The following is a 21,708-nucleotide window of genomic DNA, read 5'->3' as shown; positions in this document are numbered from 1 at the left end:
ACTGGCCTCTCTATCACACACACAGACACACACACGGTAGATTAAACTTACCAAGGATTCACCCGCGTAATTATCAATGTTAAATTAGCAAGACACAGATAAAGAGCACAGATGAACTTTAAACGTTAAAGGGCACAGATGAACTTTAAAGATGGGGTAATGATCATATTCTTTACAAGTTTCTGGGGAGGCGCCTGTTCATATTTTTTACAAACAGAACAGCAATCTGAGTTTCAAATTTTTATGAATTCTAAGAGATCTGTCACTGCCCTCATTTGGGGAGATGTTCACCTCTACTGTTCGATGGTCAATTCAAACTTTTCTTTTGGACAAACAAAAGTAAGGCTGCGTAATTTTAGGAAAAAAAGTGCTTTGATCAGGAAGGCTGACTTCTGCATAAGTTCCTGAATGAAAAGAGATTTTGAAAGTTTGTCTTCTGCTCGCAGGCCCTACAGAAGCACCTCATCTGTTCTTCATTAGGTTGACTATAAAAGAGACTTTGATGATTTGCTATTGAATGAGATGCACGTGGTTGCTCTGAATCAACTTTAAAGCCAAAGAAACTTTACTCCATGTCCCCTCGTGAAGGTGTAAAGATGAGGAGTTTGAAAGATTCTTCCATTCTTTGTCGACAACAGAAAAACTAATCTCCAAATAAGAGGCCTGAACTTCCTCATTCTAGTTTCTCTGGAAAGTGGTAGGAGGGAAACGCCAAGATTGTCAAATCAAAGACCTCGGATTAAATTTTGAACTTGGTCATTCTATCGCCTCAGATTTTTCATGTTCTTCCTCCTTTTATCGGTGGGTGGTTGGGACCTGGGGACTCCCAACATCATCTTAAGAAAAAGCTTATGCTCATCCCTCCAATAGCATAAAACTCTGCTCTCGATCATGTGAAACTTTCTCTTGAACGAGCTCACCACGGCAGAATCTCTCTCTCCGTCACTCCAGCAAGAGACTTGATTTCACGCATGCGATTCATTAAAAAATAATAAACAGCGCCTGTACCGCGGTGGCTTTTCACGGTCGATACAGTTCCAATTTAATTCACTTGTTTGGCTTTGGATACCCTAGCCAGCCGAAATCCTTTCACTTCCCTTTAAGCAGGGAGTGGCACATCCCTTAATTAGAGTGCCGTATTGTTTGTAGTCTATAGAAGTATCGACGAAAATCAAATTGGCCATCGGACCTTCACTAACCTGCCAACTCAACTAGCTGTGCTAGATCACTTTACTTCACTTATTTGAAGCCCAAAATCAACATTGTCTATGTGGGTGAAGCTGATCAAAGGCTTTGAGTTCTGAAAATGACATGTTCAAAACCATCTTGCATGCCACCGACTACGAGAAAAAGAAAAGAGACTGGTGGATTTTGATAAAAAGGCGTTTGGTAACAAAAACATTATGTTAGTGTTTTATAGATCTTTATAAATCTGTTCCAAAAATTGAGACAAACAACAAACACCATCCACTATATAGAGGTATTGTAGGTGAAATGTCTTAAGAAGAAAGGCAAAATTAAACTGCATAGTTAGCCGAAGTTGAGGTGAATCGGTTTTTCTATTTTTAATATAGAAAAAGCTTGGACTAATTTAACCAAATAAAAATAGACTGCATCAGCTGTGTCCAATTCTGTGAATTGTGCCCGCATCTGCAAAGAGACAATATGATCGAATCCACCGATACCAGTCGATCTTGGCCAGAGCCAGAACTGGAGTGGATAAAAATCCAGCTGACAACATTCCAGTCCTTGGAAAGCAAAATTGATAGAAAGGGTGCAGCACTTGGCGTTTTAATGTTTTCCCAACTATTGACACCTTGTTGTTTAACGATGTTTTGAATTCGCATAGAATTCTTTCTTGGCTTGTATTATTTTGGGTTGTGTAATTAAATGCAAACTTGAACTTTTTTCAATTCGAAATTGGTTCCAGTTCCTCTGATTCGACCAGGATCTCTTTGAGGAAAATGATTTAATTTCCAACCCATCATTAACAACGTTATTGCTGGAACACTTCGTGTAATTGTTATCCAGCTATTCAGCCTGCTCTCTCTCACTTTCCCCCCCTCTCAAACGCACATACTTGATGTGCTTCACTGCCATCAAATTTTCCATCGTAAATTTCTTAAGTTGTGTTTGAAAGTCTTGGATTTTAGGTCTGAAGCTGCATAAAAAGGTGTGTTTTGAAAGGTCCTCTGTTTAATATTTAAGCATGCATTTAAAAGCCATGCCACATGCGAAAAACCATGAATTTAAAGGTTGAATTGAGAAAGGAGGTTTGGGCTTTCTGAAATCTTAGATCCTAAGAATCTCAGTTCATTGCGGATCTCAGATCCGCTATGAAACAAGCAATAGTGATTTAGAATAATGGCCGTTGTATAATGAAGTGGAAACTCTTGCCATACGAAATCCGAAATTATGTGCGCTGAAAAACTTTAAAAAGGTGTCTGTGCTCTCCGCCTGCCGGTCATTATCTGGAACAGTTAATGACCAGTACATTGATTCATAGACAAGAAGAAACATTTTCAAGTTTTGTATTGAGGGTAGATCTGTTTTCCGCAATAAAATTTTACGCTCCATGTGAAGAATCCTTTATATACCCTTGGTTTCTTTCAAAAACCAAGAATTAGAAAATGTGACCAATGACACGACGTAGAACGAGCGGATGTAAGCCCTTTTTACACCACATGCTTGGATGGTTTTATGCCACCACGTACAAAATCTTCACTCAGTCACACGTATCTGTACATTTTCGCAAAAGGATCACAGAAGGATTATAAGGAATTCGGCCTCGAGATCCAAGGACACAATTTCCATTTACCTATTCCATAGTACCACCACCAGTATGTACCAGTACGAGTGTGCATGTCCAATAATTCATTTGCCGTGATCGTCAGTTCAATAATTTCCTCTTAGATTTCCCTGATCCTCAGTTCAATAATTCCAGGAATCCAAGAATGCAAGGCTGTGGTACATCCTCCACATAGAGACTGACCAAGACTAGCTAGTTTGTTCGTTCTGAAAATCTCCATCACCACCAACCGCATGTTTGCAGGCCTCCAGTTTGTAAACCCTTTAGGCTCTAGGTTACCTGTCTTTCCTACATTTGGCCCGGCGAGTACACCTAGCTTATGCAGAAGAATATCCTGTGCGGTAGCATGTCTGACCTGTCCTACATACTGGTGCATACAGATTCTCTGTAGTTGATCGTGCAAAAGAGGTTATGAAGGCATAGTCTGACATCAAGCAACCTTGGTTTTTACCGGAATGGCAGCCATGACATAACAGATGGCAAGATAAACATGTGGAGATTGGTTCTTCCTAGCCACACGTTTTGGTTTGGCCTTGCTTCTTACTGATGTTATGAAGAGTAAAACTACACTCGATGACTACTAAAACTTACACAGTACAGCATTCACCAGGGCATTTCCTGCTACTTGCAGGTTATGATAAGGTATTTCCTCAAGGCGCGGGAACATTTCAACGAGTTTCCATCAAATTCTGCAAAGGCACCCACTACCGTCATTGAGAGATGCAACTAGGTGAAGCAGACAAATTTTCTCATCAGACATGAGAACATTCAGGGAATTTCAACTTCAATTAATACACATGTAATTAAAAGCTTAGTTTATTTTCAGCTTGTCATAGCAACAGTGCACAGGCACAAGGATTGTGCTAGACATCAATCTCGTTCAACCGGAAATGATCGTCATGTATTGTGTTTAGCAAAAGATCAAATGAAAAAATGAGCAAACAGAAAAAAAACTTCAGAAATCAAAGAAGCAGAAAGGAGACTGGCAAAGCAGAGAGTCCAGTTTCATAAAACCAGATTTATGGAAGGTGTGATTTATTTTACTGTGAGTGCATGACCAGTCCTACCTGCAAAACTCCACCTACAAAATTTACTTTAATAACAAAGTACTCACACCAGTTTTATGTTTTCTTTCACGTTAAAAACTAAATAGATCTAAAGAACCAAGACCTATACTTTCGGTAAAATCACAGGCACAGTGTTGAGTAACAGTTTTATCTAATTATATTCTCCACAGGGTGACAAATTCACAAATTCCACTACCAACTTTTCTAGGTTTTAATCCTTAGGATCAGAATATATGCCTGGTAATAGTATCAAAGTTGTTTCCTCCAAAAGTTCTTTTATGATGACTGACTTTAGAACCAGTTCGCAGCTCATCGTCAAACCTTCCTTTCATCAATTTGTGATGTTTAAAGTGAAAGATATGCCAGATACTGATGGCGTCTTCCTATTAACAGAGCAAACACAAGAAAAGTGGGTAAGACGAGAATGGTTTTCCGATAAAGCAAGTGAACCCTGAACATTGCTAGCACTTGACATGGATACACAGATAGCTGTTCCTGCTGTTATCACTTCTATTAGCTTCTTCAGTCCTGTTGTCTGTTGATTGTGCTTGCATCTATCCTGGCCTATATAGTCAAAAGTGCTACGCAAGAAATTACACAGCGGCCTAGGCAGATCAAAAACAGTAGAAGAAAGAAACAGAGAGGGAAAGAAGAAGAAGAAGAAGGCATAATAAAAGAGAGTATAAGAAGAAGAAGAAAAAATCATTTAACACCTCTTTTAAATTAGGTGGTTAGTTGCTATAGCCTAGCCGAAAAGGTGGCTGCCTAGGCACGCTTTTGACGACATAGATCATAGCATATTTCTTTCACAGTGATAGCAGATTATGAAGAGTTCAGGTTAACTAGGTTGATGCGGGTCTGTGCCAATGACGGTTGTGGACCAGACATTTGGGAGTTGGGACACAATTCTCTGTTGGATCCAGATGGTTCTATAAAACATTCCATATTAGATCCAGACCTACACAGACGAAGGGTTTGTTCCAATCCCAAGGAATGAAGAGCAAGTAATGCACCAATTTTCAAATGGAAATTCCTCATAAGAGACCTTCATCCCTCCTAGAGAAAAGAATCACTGCTAATGGTTTTCAGCAATTGTTTATAATGATATATGTGTCTTGGCATAGGAAGGATCTAATTAGAACCCATGTTCTAGCAAAATCTTTTCATCTATAAAGTTTAATATGGAATCAATTAACAAGGGATCCATCCACCTGGGACCTTCAAGCTGAAGAAGGTCAAAAATTCAACATCCTAGGTGTCTCTACTGGTCCCTAGCTTGCATAAAAGAAACAAAATTCAATATGAATAAATGTTATATGGGTACTTCTAACAGTCTGTCTGCCCTACATGATATTTACGTATTTCTCTTATGGTATACCTGGGAGGAAAAAAACGGTCTGAGACAGACTCTTTGTCTCGTTTTTCAACCCCCATTCAAGCACTGGGGTCGGTGTCTCATGAAACCTTCCACCATTTCTCTCTGTTTTTAAAGGGAATATCTCGAGATTAGATGAAAGTGGTGTGAGACAGGTGTCGTGCAACACCCATCTCCACCATCCAAATGTGCCCTTAGAGTTGTTTGGGTTTCAAACTCGGCACCAGAAGCATCTAATGTTACAATATCATTTTGGAAGTTTAGTTCCTAAGGAACAATCTACGCTTGAAAAGAACATTTCATATAATACTAGTATAAAGAACCATAAAAGAACAAAAACTAACAGTGATCATTAAACAACTAAGGAGGCTAGGCTGATGGTGATTCGGATATTTGATTAGGTATAGTACAGAATCTAATCACATATAGACCTCCATACCGACAAATTTAGAAGACTGGCACAAAGGACAGAAACTTAGCTTGCTCTCACAATCCTTGCAAAGGCAAAGATGCCTACAAGGCAACAAAAGCATACAAACCTTATTTACTCTGCAAACCTTACAATTCATATGTTCTTTCAAATCTTTATTCTCCTTGGAGATCAGGATGTGCATGTCTTCAGGACCACCATCGCAACGAGAAGCAGCATCATTTACCTCACTATCACCACAACCTTCCTTACACTCCTTGCTTTGTGCATAAACCTGCTGTATGTTATACTTGAGCGTTGTAATCATCGACTCGTTGCACTTTGCATGATGTTGCCAGGCAGCAGCTTCAATGTTTAATTGTTTCATCCTCTCCTCAAGATCTGCATTCTTCAGGTTTAACTCATCCACCTTAGCCTCTTGCTCTTGAAGCTTTCTAAGCATTTGTTCCTCGATTAACGACAATATTGAGAGATGCTGAGCTTGCACCTTCTCCACAACTGCCTGCCTCAGTCGCTCACCCTAATGACCACTTAGTAATGTCAGATTGTGCACAGGAGCTCTCAAATTCCTTCAAATTTAAATTTTTAGTTTTTGCTCATTCTTCCCGTAAAAAGCAAAGTCCACCTACGTAAAAACATATTTCCCCTCTCCCAAAAGCAAACAAAAAGAGGTTGTTTCTACAACAATTCCACTATAAACCAATGACTAGACTGAAAATTTCTGCAAAAAACGGGGAAACAAAGATTAAAAATGTTAAAGTTCGCGATTAGCATCTGTTCATGTTTATAATTGTTGATTGGCAGTAGAGACAATAACAGAATGAGTCTTAAGAGTAGTTTTGGCATGAAATTTAAGCTATCAACAAATTACACGATTGCCAAAACGAACTAATAGAAACGCATGACCAGGACTGAAAATCCTATTTAGTTGCTGGATGGCACCATAGTCACCAACACCAAACAGCACATGATTCACACAAACTATTTAATTTGAGGAGACGCCTTCTCAGACGTTCCAAAACCAATTGGAATAAGTCGCCCACACAAATCGAGAATTGTTTGAGCAACTTGTTCACGATAGATAGGCCAGGAGCGTTCTACCAACAGCAGAAGAATCCGAACGCTCCCAAAAGATTCTGAATGCATCAAACTTACCGAACAATAAATCGAGAGGACGCGAAGAAAGTTTACTCATAATCGTAGTACCAACATGATTTTGAAGCACTTTAACCCTAAACAACAACCGAAGTCGCGAACCAAAAAAATAAAAAACCAAAGGAGGATGGGCACCTGTATTTTCAGGAACCGATCAATTTCCGCCTCCTGCCGCTGCAACTCTATGCTGACCTCGTGCTCAAAGAAGCCCAACGGCATCGGGGGAGAATCCCCAGACGACGCCAATTTTCGATCGTCCAGTGCAAGTCCCAATCCCGTGGAGACCGACCCTTGGTGCTGAAGGAAATCGATGGACGATATCTGCGAGTTCTCGAAGAGTTCCTTCTCCCTGGCGTTCCTCCCCCACAGCTGCTGCTGCTGTTGGTCCGCCCCCTCGGCGCCCGCATGTACCTGACCCACCGGCGGCCCCATAAAATGATCTAAAACCCACAAAAACAAAAAGTTCGGCAAATAATCTCATCAATTCCCCAGTTCCTCGGGCAGGGGGAAACAGAGAGAGAGAGAGAGAAAGAAAGATTACAGGAAGGCACGTATTGAGGGTGATCGGTGAAGGAGGCCGGTCCGATGAACGTGATTGGCGTCGGAATCTGATTCTGAGTCTCATCCATCAATAGGTTCCTGTATTGGCGTCCAAAGAACGACAAAGAAAGCTTGATGAACAACCAATCACACCATCATCCCGTAATTCACAGAAAAAGAAAAGGAGAGAGAGAGAGAAAGATTGTTGGCCGGGTTTCCTTTCCAGTGGGGCGGATTCCGCGCGTACCTGAAGGGCTTCGTTTGGAGGTAAGACTGCTGAGGGACGGCCATGGCAATCGATGCGAGAAGAAGGAGAAGGGGGAGGGACGACGAAGAGGGGGGAGGGGGTGGGGAAATGGGATTCCCGTCTTGCTTGTTCTCGAGGGATCGAGGATGCCTCCCCGGTTTTTTAAAACACGTCGTGGGGATGAATGCTCGAATTATGGATGCGCCGCCTCGGGATACTGAAGGCGGAGGTGGATCAGCTCTGCGCTCAGCCACCTGCGTCCTTCCTTGGACCCATTGGGTTCACTGGGGCTCAAGTAGGTCCAGTCCAGCATCCTATGTCCACCGCCCTTCTTGTGAATTTTAAAACAGCATCCCTGATATTAAAAAAAGAGATAAAAAAATAACGACTGAAGAGTAATGATCTCATCGTGGTTTTTTTAAAAAGTTTATATATTCTATTATGTTGGTTGCAGGAATTTTAAAACACAGACCATCGAATGGTGATTGTTTAATGCTGAAACATTTTTCTCTCAAACAAAGGAATAATACGATCAAGTATCGGTCAGTACAGTCCGATACAAAAGATTTTTTTTTTTTGTATGACTTGACAATTTCTTTTTATCTTCCCCGAAATATGCTGAAAGAGAAACCAAAACACTTCTGCGAAAACGTTACACTTCCGAAATCGAATCATTGAGATATAGTTTTGTTGAATAATTTCTTGCAGTTATATGGAGGTGAATCGACCAAGTAATGCAGATTCAAAGAGTTTGGAGTAGCAGTGTGAAGCCGTGTGGGCAACTGCTTACACAAGCCCATCTGTTGTTCCGTTGAGAAGTTTATACTCTTCAAAACCAAACTTCGATTGTGCTTACTCCTTTTTGAGTCATTAAATGCTAAGATATAACCAGAAAACAGTCTATTATGTGACAATGCAGTGGCTCTTCATAGGAAAAATACGTTAGTTCATGAATTATGCACAAAATATATCACTTTTTCTTTTGAAAAATGTATGGTTTTAAAGTTTCCTACATTAACAAATATGCATGATAGGGAAAGAAGTATAGTCCTATATTCTTGTGACAGTCCCTGTATACTTTGTGTATATTTTTTCCAATCAAATTGTAAAGCTATACAAACCAATCATAATACCGCACATATTTAATTAAAGAGGTGAAAAATAAAGATAAAGTGAAAGGCATCAGGTTGAAGTCCTTTGATCAAGTTTCAACTTTACTATTCTGTTCCTTGAGTCTTTGATGTTATTTATTGTACCCATAAACTACAGTGGTCAGCACTCACATCTGTCGTCAGAGAAACGATGTGATTGATAGCAGAGAGAAAGTAGCGTAAATTAAGAATACCAAATTGACAACACTGCCTGGTTACATAATTGCGATGCCTTTAGCTCTTCCATGATGTTACTCTTAGATTTGTTTGATTACTGTGGATTTAAAATTCGATGTGAAATGACATGACATACTTTTACTAATGTAACAAAAAAATTCATATTAAAAATTATAGTTTATCAAATTAAGGACAAATATGCCGGACTTAGAACCATACTTCAGATCCTTATTTTACTGCTTTGCAATAAAAACAGATGGATTTAAGATAAAGAGGGGAGAGATCTGATTTTAAATCCAAGATTCTCAAACCTTGAAGATCTTAAAGTAAGGCTTGCTGATCCCAGCTCACCTTTAAGTTTTTCTTCCTGCCAAGTTCCTCATCAATAATAAAGCAAACCTGCTTTGCTCAAAAGAAATGAGCTTTCCGCGAAAGGCGCTTGATTTTCATGGGGGCGATTGATCAGGCGGATTCGTTCTTCTGCGCTCTTTTAATTTTCGAGAAAAGTTCACCCACTCGGGAGTCAGGCGCAGGTGAAGAGCATGGATTTGGTGAAATGGTTTTAAATAAATTAAAGGGTTTCGGCAGGAGATAAAAACGGATGGGCTTGATGAAGTTGTTTTTTCATTACATAAACGGATGGATCACTATAATTTTCATAAAGTGTAAATTAGCGTAGTTAACGAGGCCAGCAATGGCTGCCTCATGGACAATTACAGATAAATTCTCACGAATATCTCTTTCTGTTCAAGCCAAGGCCTGGAGTGCTTTCTAGTGCAGGAAATGGTCAGCTTTAAGGAAAATTTAGGCTTCTTGTCAGATCATATGAGACACCCGCAGAACACAATTGAAGCAAAGCGAAATCAAACGAACAATTCAACGGCCACAAAATTGTAGAGGGAAGATCAAGAAAAAAAAAAATCCAGCGTAGGAGAAGGGGATCGATCCTTGGGGGCAGGGGTCGATGAGCAAGCATACCGTAGGTGGGTCATGGCATCTTCCCAGTAGGCGCGCCAGCAACTCCATCCGCATTCCAGTTGGGATCTGCCGCCTTTGTCAAGTTCATTACTACATTCTGTGGGCCAGCAATGGGAGGAGATCAAAGAGACCTCAACACGGTAGGGTTTTGCCACAGAAACCCTCAACCTCAACTAATAAACCCTATCGGGGTTTTGCGCGGGCAGCAATGACGAGCAGGGGGATGAGGGCAAGCAGAGAGAAATGTGGGAAACGAGGCGATGACGCCGGCGATGATGACGGCGAATGGGGGGCGATCGGCCGACGACACCAGACAGGGCAGGAGGGAGGGAAGGTACCTCTTCGACCAGCCGAAGGAGAGTGAGAGCAAGGACAGAGAGAGAATGCCGAGAGAGAGAGAGAGGGGGGAACAGACTCACCGGGAGTTGCGACGAACATCCACACCGAGCGGTGAAAGTTTGAAACCTCGAAAGACAGAGATCCTATCGGAGAAACCGTCTTGTTGACAAGAGAGAGAGAGAGAAAGAGAGAGCTATCAGAGAGCTTCGGCAGACTACGTCGCTTGGTTGCAGAACCAGAAAGAAGAGAAGCAACAAACGACCTTACTTGAACAGGATCTGTTCTATAGGTTGTACAACGGTATCCTTAAGAAGAAAGCAACAAATGTACAACAAAAAAAATCTCAAGCAACTTTGAAATTAATTGATCTTAAACGTTAATGAATATCAAAGCATTAGAAAACCTTCTTAGCTATACCTAAGTGAAAGAACATCTAATTCTGACATAGTCTGTCAAAAACTTCCATAATCAAATATAAGAACATTTGCATGAATCCAGTACCCACCACAGTCCTAGACAAACCCCAAACGAGAAATAAGAAGTCGAATCTGTTCACCAAATAATGGCCCGTTCATCACCGGTTTATCTTTGACATCAGAAATTAAGATGCAAGGATCTTTGGCCCTAACACCAAACCGTTCGAAAACCTCGACAGAAGAAATTAAGTTTATAAGTAATTGGAAAAAAATGAACAGCTAAATCAGAAACAACCAAACTTGGAAATAGTATTGCATGAATGGCACCGTTCTACTGAGGAGCATCAGGTTGAAGTCCCTGAACTTCTTGGTCTTCAAATTGTGGAGCACTAATGTCATCCATAGGCCGGGGAATTCGGCCTGTAACCGCATGCAGAGGAGGGAAGCAAGAACATGGCCATGCCATCCTCAACTTCTTGTTAACTGCCGCTCTATGCACCGCAGCTTTGTACTTGCCATTGCTCAGGAACTGCAAGCATATGAAATCCAGTTCGCAATTTAAAGTGGTTACAGGGAGAAATAGCGATGAGTTGAAGGCGCTAGAACTGTGATACGATTTCTCATGTTCATACGAATTTTGTTTTCAATCTTTCTTCTGTTTCTCCACCTGCTTTTTCTAAAGCCAGGTTTGGCTCCCCACTTGTCATCTTGAGAAAGCAGAAGAAAATTTGGTTCTCCCGTTCAACTCGTCGCAATTTTTCTGGTCACCTAATTGTGATCGGACACCAGTTCTGTGAGATCATATATGTTAAACTAATTTTTTAAAAATTTACATAAAATTTTTGAAGTTTTTAAAATCTAAGGAGGGGCCAAAGCCCCTTCTTGCCCCTTTTCCTTCGCTCTCAATATATCTTTAAGATACAAAAGAAAGTAAGCTGGCTCAAGGCGACCGGGACTTTGTCTCATCCTACCTCCCAAACTAATATAGTTTGCCATGTTTGCTTTTTGGGTGAGTGAGATGGTCAATCCCATTGCTTGAAGGCCCTCCTATTCTTCCTACCTTTGGAGTCCTGATCTGCGTCGGTGTTAGTGATAAAACAAGACACCCTTCAATATGCCGTGCCCTACCACCTTAAGATACAAGAACATAACACCCATGAAAATCGAATTAGAGACCTGTCTTTCACGAGGAGAAGATATTCAGCCAAACTTTTTTCTCTTCTTAAAACTAAAAAATCTTTCCTTCTAATTTTTAGAGAAATCGAGTAAGTCCCAATTTTTTTAGGGAGAAAATATTTTATAAAAAAAAAACTTTTGCCTTCAATCAAATAGGAGCACTTTGTTTGATGGTCTAAGACGTTAGAATCGATGTTGTACTTTGGAATCTCAATAACTGATCTTAAATTCACCTCATCTTCTTGTTAAAAACCACGGATTTAAGTTAAATAAGAGAAGAGGAGATCTAGTTGAGATCCTAATAATCTTAGATCACCACAAATCTTCGTTTCCCACACCATGATTTTTCTTAAATAAAATCTTAGTATTTTAGAAACTCAGCACCAGTCCTTTTTTAACAATGTGACACCATTTTCTTTTCTGATTACATTGTATTCGTTATTTTATTAATAAATGGAGGGATATCCTAAGTAGTAATTAGGCCAGAGCCAAACGGGGGACAGGGGCGGCGGCTCCCCTGGATTTTCATTAAAAAAAAAACTTATTTATTTTTTCTAAATCCTTTGTTATACTCACCTTAAATTTTGCAAAAAAAAAAAATTATGGGCCTCTCGGACTCTTTTTTCAGCCATTGCTAATTGCTATATACATATTAATATTTTGTTGTCGAAGTTGCTGAAATTCTGAAATTCATTAATTTTCTTTGCGATGTATCTACTAATCCGAACAACTTTTTTCATGGAAAGTGAGAAATATCTAGTCAGATACCAAAACTAAATGCACCATATGATAAAAAAAATAAGAAGCCAACTCGAGCGCGCACTTTCACATACTTTGAACACAATAAATTCTTTGATCCTACTCAAAAATTGAGCCATTTTAATAAGAAGACAACTTCTCTCTCTCTCTCTCTCTCTCTCTCTATATATATATATATATATATATATATATATATATATATATATATATATATTCCTTTTTCAGCCAGTGATCGTGTATATATAACAGGTCTAACCTGAACGCCCTGCAGAACTTTGCAATATTAAATGGTCGCTTTTAATATAATTTTAATAGTGCAGATCAGTTATTTAAAATTCAAGCTTTTCATTCAACAACCAAACAGGATAGCTCAAGCCAGCCCTCTTGTCAATAATGATGAAATTTGTAGATGGTTAGAATTCATGAGATTTATGAGGGTTCACTAATTGTGAACTTAATTTAACTTTCGTTTTTTTTTAAATCTGATCCCCTAATTATTAAGCAAGATAGTGAAAGAAGAAGCTGGTCAGACTGTTTAGTGTCTGATTAATATTGGCCATATGTATATGTCGATTAATAAACCTAAGATTTTTGCTTGTGTATCTAAACTTCACTGCATACATACATATATGATCAGATGACTCTGGCTATTTAGAGTTATCCAGCTCACTCATAAGGATCATTTGATGAGGAAAACCAAAGAAAAAAAAAATGTGAACCAGAAAATATGGTCCACTGCCAAAGTCACCCTAACAAAGAGTAATGGAGATTTCTCATCTATCAGTCGCCATCCTTGAAGAGTTGAAGGCCATACAAATCCTTTCCCACAAGCAAGGGCAGAACAAGAAAATTCTTGTTAAGGGACACTAGTTATAAAATTTTATTTTTTTAAAAGAAAATCATTTATAAGTAAGAAAAATTTTCATGAACTATTAATATGAAATAAGCACTTTTTTTTTTGTCTATGCGGGCAATTGCCCACCTAATTCCACACTTGCCTCTGCCGCCGACTATGAGAACTGCGAGAGGTCTAGGGCAAGGAAGGTAGGTAGTTTATCTTCACAGTCCTCCAAATCCTAGCACCAAGTCCCTCTTTGCATATTTCTCTCATCTTTCGGGCGACTTCATTGTTCCGGTGATCGACCATGGCACTTCATTGTTAGGCGCACAGTTTTTCTCGATTTTCCGTTGCTATTGTTCTGTTCTAGCCGTCGACGTCATTGAAGAAGAAGCCAACACTTATAGAAGAGTAAGTCTTTTTATATAATCCATACGTCTGAAACACCATTTCAAAGGCAAATCCAACAAGTACGATCATGGATTTTGTACTACATCAACCAGCAATAGTGAGTGCAGCTTCCTAACACCCAGAGTTCTCCTTGGTCACATCAGGTTTAACTAAAATACAGCAGGTAAGAAGATTGAAGACTATTTTCCATGACATCGTTAGGACCACAACCTACCATTATTATCGCAAGTAATGCACCTGCCACCAACCGCATTTTTCACTTTCTTTGACAATCCTGATTTAGCCTCCACAACATGAACCACAAGCGGGAAGAGAACCTGAAAGAAAAGAGACCATTTTGTTTAGAGTGAGATAAAGTGCACATCCCCTATTCCATTTTTCATGAAAATAATATATACCAGCAGTTGCGCAATGTATATAGAATGCATCATATATATATATATATATATATAAGAAATGCGTCCAGTCATTATATTGGTCGTTGGATGCACCTTCAGACAGCCTTGATACCACTTATTTTAAAATGCTGACCTGCCTTTCTTCCAAAAAGGGCGTCCTGTAGTTCCTTACTTTTTTGTCGACAGCTGATTCCATCCGTCTCTCTCTCTCTCTCTCTCTCTCTAAAATGTGCACCTCTCAATTGCCATGCAAACATACCAGAGTTCTCATAGGCATTAAACCCGCAGCTGCTCCTTTTTGGCCATAAGCAAGTCATTACTTGGACAAATGACAACTTTTCCTGCAGCCCAGTGTTTCCAGGGTTGTCGCAAAAAGGAAGGGCACCATGAAACAGCACTTGGAGAACACACATAAAGACCTAAATAGGAAGAAATGGGAAAAGAGAGCTAAAGAAACTAAACTGCGAATCAGGTGAACTTCTTTTAAGCTTCAAATGCTTTTACTCTTAAATTTTGGGAGGAGTATCACAACCGGTGGACTACTCAAGACACATACAAGAAATAATTTTCATCTGTAACAACTACCATTTGTTGGATCCATCACTTATCTACCGTAAGGTCCATCACATTTATGAACAAGTAAATTTCTTCACAATTGTTATTCATCAAAAAGCTCATACAGATGAAATTTAACACCAAAATTAGGACTGACTAACGAGGCTTGTTCTGATTTCGTCCCACACTGATAAACCCTCAGAAAATTAAAACAAACCTCTTAAAGGAGCTTGTTTATAAATAAAAGGCTTGAATCTAAAAGATACACAGCAACCTAGTAGAGATCTTTCTCCTCAATCTTCAATTCTACAATGGACAGACAGACAACACATGAGGCTGAGGAAGATGCAAGCCAAAATGGTGTGTTGTTATGTTGTTAAAAGCGAACCCCGTTTAGCAATTCTCTCTAAATCATCAGCTAACAACAATCCGCTTAATATAACCCCCACAAAAGAACACCATCACAAACATATGCAATGCATAAACAAAGAAGAAAATGATCAGCTGTTCAGTCTATGTTCAGCAGATTCATCATCTCTCTCACTGTTAGCATTGGCTTCTAGAAAAGCTGGAAACTGCAGAGCCTTAAATGGAAAGAAAAATGGGTGAATCCTTTTTTGGCAAAAGACCCTTTAAACCTTAAAAATAAGTGGTGCCTCATCCTACAAGCAATATATATGTGCGTGCATGTGTAGAAACAGAGAGAGAGAGAGAAAGAGAGGGAGGGAGGGAGAGAGAGACTATAGGTAGATCAATGCTTCTCTCTCTCTGTACATATAATATATATATATATATATATATATATATATATATATATATATATATATATATATATATATATATATATATATAGAGAGAGAGAGAGAGGGAGAGAGAGAGAGAGAGAGGGAAGTGAATGGTGTCTCTGGCTATCCAGAGTTACCCAACTTACTCATGAGGGCTGTCTAATCCATCATGATGGTCGGTTGAAAAAAAAAACCAAAGAGAAAAAAAGTGTAAACTAATACTCAATGATGAAAATGCCCATCACGTTTTTCTCCTTGTTTTTCTTTCAACCACCTATCATGATGGAGCGGACGGCACTCATGAGTGAGCTGGGTGACCTTGGATAGCCAGAGTCACCATTCATTTTTCCTATATACACACACACACACACACACACAAAATGATACATACATACATATATATAACACCTTTTGGAGGAAAGGGCAGGTTAATCCACTTTCGGCAAAAGACCCTATTAAAAATAAGTTATGTCAAGGCCATCAACTCATGCATCTAACGACCACCCAGTCATTCTAGCATGACTAGAGGGACATCTCTCTCGCTCTCCCCATATATATATATATATATATATATATATATATATATATATATATATATATATATATATATAAGTAAACTGAGATTGCAGCCAAAAAAGCCTACAGATATGCACAGACACACACACAGAGCCAACACAACAAAAATTTTGACAGGTAAAGAAAACTTACTGTGATCAATGCCTCGGACGTTATCCATTCCACGGGGCCGTCCACGAGGGCCACCTCCATAAGGGCCTCTTCCAGAACCTCCACCACCTGGACCACCATCCCATCTACTGCCAGAACCTGACTTTTTCTTGTAGGTGTCTGACTTTTCCATCTAAATCCATCAACGTAGTATGACAAACCAAAATTTCAAAACCAAAATGTTATTTTCAAAATAACGCAGCATACTTAGGGAGATCAATAAGGAGGTGATAAGGGGAAAGCTTGTCCATGAAGAATTAAAAATAAATAAAAGTAGCAAACACATACCGAAAACATTGTAGTGAAGAAGACCACTATTAAATTAATGACAGACAAGAAAAGGTCTCTGATGTAGCTCAATCTCCATATCGATCTCTTAGTTTTCACAACACCTGAAGAATGAATATAGATTATTCAATACCCACCATGGTAACCAAGAGGATAATTGATTCTTCCAGATCTATTAACTACTTAGCATTGGCTTACAGCCCAGTAATTGTCAGTAAGAGCAAAATAATCATCATGGAACAATTTGAATTCACAATTTATGGGTGCAGACCAAGCCAAACAGTATACACTTAGGTAAATCATTCACCAACAATTTTGAACTCAAACATGATTAACAGCTGGATCTGCTAAGAAGTTGAATGAACCACACAAAATCCTTCTAGGGTGCTCAACTTGTAAGCTTGTAACGTACTGACCAAACCTAAGCCAACCAGGCTCTTCTTGCTAATCACAACTGTTGTATTTTCAAAAGATTGTTCATTTTAAAATGTTTAAGGAAATTGGACAACATAAGTAGGGATGTTCTGTTCAATGACTCAGAACTTGCTCGATTAAACTTGACGTGAGTTCGACTTGTTTACTAAATGAGTCAAATTCGAGTTAAGTAATGGATTTGATCAAATCAACGAGTCGAGCTCGAGCTAACCAGACTTGGCTAAATATCACACAGGTGCGCCCAAACAGCTGCCACACCCGTGTTGACGCTGATGCTAGAATTGATGCTTCTCCGACATATCACATCCATTGTGGTAAGCCAAATTGAATCAAAACTGATCATTTTAAATGTGTACTTGCCTAAACTAGCCCTAATACGCAAAGTTTATAATGACTTAAATGTAAATATAGATAATTAAGGCTATTTGAATAGTTAATTAACTATATAAAATATTATAAATATATATAATATATCCTCGTGGATTGCATCTATTTTTTTTAAGTGTTGTATCCCATACTGCATCCACACCCCGCACCCATGTGACATAGAAGCCCAGCTTGGTTAAGCTTGATTAAGCTCACAAAAAGAGGATATGTACAAGACGTCTTACAATATGTCACATAGGTACGGGTACGGGTGCCGGTGCGGATACTGGTGCAGGTACGGGTACTGACCATTTTTAAAAAACTTGGGTGCGGGGGTACGGCCGTATATATATATATATATATATATATATATATATATAAACAATAAGAAATACTTAGAAAATATGTATCAAAATAAAAAATATACATCAACATAAACAAATAAATAACATAGAAAATATATATAAACGGCTCTTCCAACAGTGTGTTTAAAAAACCTATGAAAAACTTTAAACATATGGGCAACCAAGCAGACCCCTAGTCAAGTATGAACATCAATCGAATTTTCACATCTAAAGAATAGAATAAAAAGTAAGGTGAAAAAATTAAATCAAAGTAAAATTAAACAGTTTGAATCTATAGGTACCCAAGTGTCAAAGCACCCCCATTTTGGGTATGGGTACGACGACACGGGTACGTGGACCTTACTGAAGTACCCATGTGACTTAGCAGTTACGTTACAATATTATCACAAAAGATAGGTAGCTCCAATGGGTTGCATGTGGCCAGCAAACGTGAGGCTTTATATTCAAATCTCCTTGTCACCATTCATTTTAATAACTTTTTTTTTTTTAATAAATGGCTCAGCTAGCTCAAGCACAATCTCGGCTTGAGCTTAACTGAGCTGAGTTCGAGCTTCTTAAGCTCACGCCAAGCTGAGTTCAAGCTCATCAACTCGAGCTCAAGCAGAGCTCCAGCTCGTCAACTCGAGCTCAAGCCGATATCAAGTTGTGGCTGAAGGCACTAAAGCCAACTTCAAGCCAGCCCAGCTCCGCTCAAAGCCAGCTTATGAACAGCTATAAGCATATCTATAAAAATAATGCAAAATCAAAACTTACATCAACATGCATACAATGAATGTACGAAACATGCATAAAAGGACCTGACATATAAGACATCATGTAAAAAAATCAAGCCTTGGCAATGTCTCTTAAAAAGTGAAAATTGAATTGAATAACAGAATACTTTTGGCAATATCTTTTAGAAAGTGAACTTGCACTGAAAAATGGAAAAGAGAGAGAGATGCATCAAAGGACCTCATGCCTAAAATCTATCCACCAGTCCAATTTGGTCCAACTTGATTGACCATAAAAAAATAAATAAATACATATATCTATATAAAAATATATGTACACACACACACACATAACACATATATCTATACAAAGATACACATATATATATTTATAGGTCATGGATTAGCCAGTTGACCAATGACTAGGCAACTATTTTGACCAACTAGTAACTGGATCATAACACAGGCCAGTTGATAACTGACTGCACCAACTAGTCAAACTAGTTGGCTGATTAGTCGGGATTTTGACAAGGATACAAGTCAAGCCTCAGCAATATCTCAAAAAATGTAAACATTGAACTAAGGAATAGAATGACTCTTCGTAACATCTCTCAAAATGAGAAAATTGAATTTAAAAAAGAACAACTTTCTAGAAAAGGTCATAAGCAGACATCTGATTTTGGTTTTGGAAAAATGTGACAGCAAGGTTATGGTTGCTATTATCTCCATCTCCTGTGTTAACTAATTGTATCACAATACATGATCCATCAACTACTTTATACACATAGCACATCTTGCAGTTCAGGGGACTATAGAAAATTCATATCACCAGCTCCTGCATTTGCAATGAAGAATCTAAAATATGAAGTACAAGTGTCAAAGCCTATGACCCCTTTGAGTTTTGACTCTAAATGAATTATTAGTATTTTTCTTACCCCAAATTCTCAATTGTCTTTCAACTTCTGAACCTGTAAAAGTATCTTTTGAATTTAAAAAAGAACAACTCTCTAGAAAAGGTCATAAGCAGACATCTGATTTTGGTTTTAGAAAAATGTGCCAGCAAGGTTATGGTTGCTATTATCTCCATCTCCTGTGTTAACTAATTGTATCACAATACATGATCAATCAACTACTTTATACACATTGGACATCTTGCAGTTTAGGGGACTATAGAAAATTCATATCACCAGCTCCTGCATTTGCAATGAAGAATCTAAAATATGAAGTACAAGTGTCAAAGCCTATGACCCATTTGAGTTTTGACTCTAAATGAATTATTAGTATTTTTCTTACCCCAAATCCTCAATTGTCTTTTAACTTCTGAACCTGTAAAAGTATTTTTAGATTGATGGCTTGTAAGCATTTAAACGAAGAATAGAAGGCATCACCAGTTAAAACAAGTTTCAGTTTTAAACTACAGCAGCTGAAAACCATAGGTAATTAGCTATATACACATGCAAATCATGTTCTAAGCAATTCACATAATGAAGTAGGACATCTAAATTTCCATAGCAACCTAAAGATGACATAAAAGTGTTTCCAAATATATTAGGAACAGGACACTTAGATCTTATTTTCTTTCCTGAAGAGCAAGTGAGCAACAGCTGGAAAAGTTGATTGTGCTTATTAACTGAACTCCCTACATTCTCCAATTCTGAGGCCATAGTTACTTCTGTATAACTTCATCCTCAAATACAAGAATGTGAGAAATCCCCTTTATTAAAAAGAATATTAATCACTCGTAATCTTTCGATTTGTCAACAGTTTGGAGTCATATGCTTTCGCTTGTCTTCCCAATTAAGAGTCTGGAATGATCACCTATTTTGCCCATTTCTTGATTGAAAGACGGTGCGCTAACAGGTTAAGAATCCAATATGCATTTTTCGTCACTCTTAAGTTCCTTAAGCAGAAGTTCATGCGGTTTGTCTCTATCTGGGGATCAAATTATCGGTTCCCCACTCTTCCTTTTCTTCTTTAATAGTGAATTGAATTGTAGACTAGATATGATTTTCTCTTCTTCTCTTCTAGAAATTGCACTTCTAAAGTTTCTTATATTGCAATAGAGCAGGTTAATAGACAAGAAGTTGGGTAAAAAAGAGCATAGCAAATATTTCAAAGGAAAAAAGGGATCCCAAGCATGGATAATCAATAATAATCCCTCAAATCCACAAGCAAACAGAAAGAAGAAAGAATTCAGAACCGGAGCAATTAATAACGAGCAGGAAATATAAAATCAAGAAAGGAACGATAATGGCAAGAAAAGGAAGACAATCTGCACACCGTAAGAGGCAATGGTAATGAAACGGACACATGAAATCCTAATACCCACATTATCCCTAATTCAGACAAGGACCGAATAAAGGAACAAGTAGTACCAAATCCTATAATTCGAAGTCCGTCCGCTGAAAGACAGACCTAATTTCCGTCAATTTCATTCAGGAATCATGCGAAGGAACACTTGTTTTTCGACTCTTTCCGTCGATCGTAGACGGAATCTCGAGCGGAATTGAATTGATCGATCGACGAACTCAAACCCATACGAGAAAAGAACCGACAAGAAACGATCTGAAGAGAAAGAAAAGAAACGATAAGGAAACCCCAATACCTTTCTCAACGTACGCCATTAACAAAGCAAACGGCGCTCCTTTGATTGTTCTCTTCTGAACCAAACGATCAACCAGCAGAAGAAGGGTCCTTCCCCCGTTGACGACACCCGCAGCGTCCAGAAGGCGCGAGGAAACCGCGTCTTTTCCTTTTTCTGGTTGAAATTTTTAAGGAAAAATATTTCCTTATGGCGGGTACAATTTGAATGATATCTCAAAGCGGACTGATCATTTTCTGAAAAGACATCCCCATACCCAACTTTTCGGCAAAACTGCCATGACTTTGAGGGGAGTTGAGAAAGAAAAGCCGGACGAATGGATCTGAATTGGCGCCGCTGCAAGATCTGGTTGTGGCCCTATGAGAGCATTGTCTTTGGGTCTTTTTCTTCTTGAGAATCACGAAAACCATGTTGGATCTTATTTAATTTGGTTTACACGCGCTGATCCTCGTGAGCGTTAATATAAACTTCAGCCTATTCATCACCTCAAACGCAAATTTGACCATATAATATCATGTGCATGATTAACTTGATAGGGTTAAACTTTTGAATCACCAAAGTTAGACACTTGAGACACTGATAGCATTTTTAAAACCACAAAATTTGAGAA

General features: G+C 38.7%; 2 protein-coding genes across 4 annotated transcripts; both read right to left on the bottom strand.

Annotated features, from left to right (window-relative positions):
- Positions 1 to 5,566: 5,566 nt before the first annotated feature.
- LOC116259707 (probable BOI-related E3 ubiquitin-protein ligase 2) lies at positions 5,567 to 10,544 on the bottom strand. 3 transcript variants are annotated; one of them, XM_031637613.2, is made up of 5 exons: positions 10,349 to 10,544; positions 9,930 to 10,026; positions 7,378 to 7,475; positions 6,972 to 7,276; positions 5,567 to 6,201 (listed from the first exon to the last, which is right to left on the bottom strand). In XM_031637613.2, the coding sequence occupies exons 1-5, from the start codon at positions 10,365 to 10,367 to the stop codon at positions 5,671 to 5,673; spliced, it is 1,050 nt and encodes a 349-aa protein (XP_031493473.1). In that variant the 5' UTR covers positions 10,368 to 10,544; the 3' UTR covers positions 5,567 to 5,670. The 3 variants fall into 3 exon arrangements, with proteins under 3 accessions (XP_031493473.1, XP_031493474.1, XP_049935276.1); XM_031637614.2 differs by lacking the exon at positions 10,349 to 10,544 and adding an exon at positions 7,624 to 7,978 and having other exon boundaries at positions 9,930 to 10,333; XM_050079319.1 differs by lacking the exon at positions 9,930 to 10,026 and having other exon boundaries at positions 10,349 to 10,541.
- A 3,314-nt stretch (positions 10,545 to 13,858) lies between these two features.
- LOC116258483 (uncharacterized) lies at positions 13,859 to 21,259 on the bottom strand. Its single transcript, XM_031635650.2, has 4 exons — positions 21,102 to 21,259; positions 16,621 to 16,724; positions 16,315 to 16,465; positions 13,859 to 14,185 (listed from the first exon to the last, which is right to left on the bottom strand). Exons 1-4 carry the CDS (start codon positions 21,118 to 21,120, stop codon positions 14,148 to 14,150), a joined length of 312 nt encoding a protein of 103 aa, XP_031491510.1. The 5' UTR covers positions 21,121 to 21,259; the 3' UTR covers positions 13,859 to 14,147.
- Between the last annotated feature and the right edge of the window lie 449 nt (positions 21,260 to 21,708).

The sequence above is a fragment of the Nymphaea colorata genome, chromosome 8, assembly GCF_008831285.2.
Source record: "Nymphaea colorata isolate Beijing-Zhang1983 chromosome 8, ASM883128v2, whole genome shotgun sequence".
NCBI classification, from domain to species: domain Eukaryota; kingdom Viridiplantae; phylum Streptophyta; class Magnoliopsida; order Nymphaeales; family Nymphaeaceae; genus Nymphaea; species Nymphaea colorata.
The sequence above is the reverse complement of the archived record's forward strand: the minus strand, read 5'-3'. Positions and strand labels throughout refer to the sequence as shown.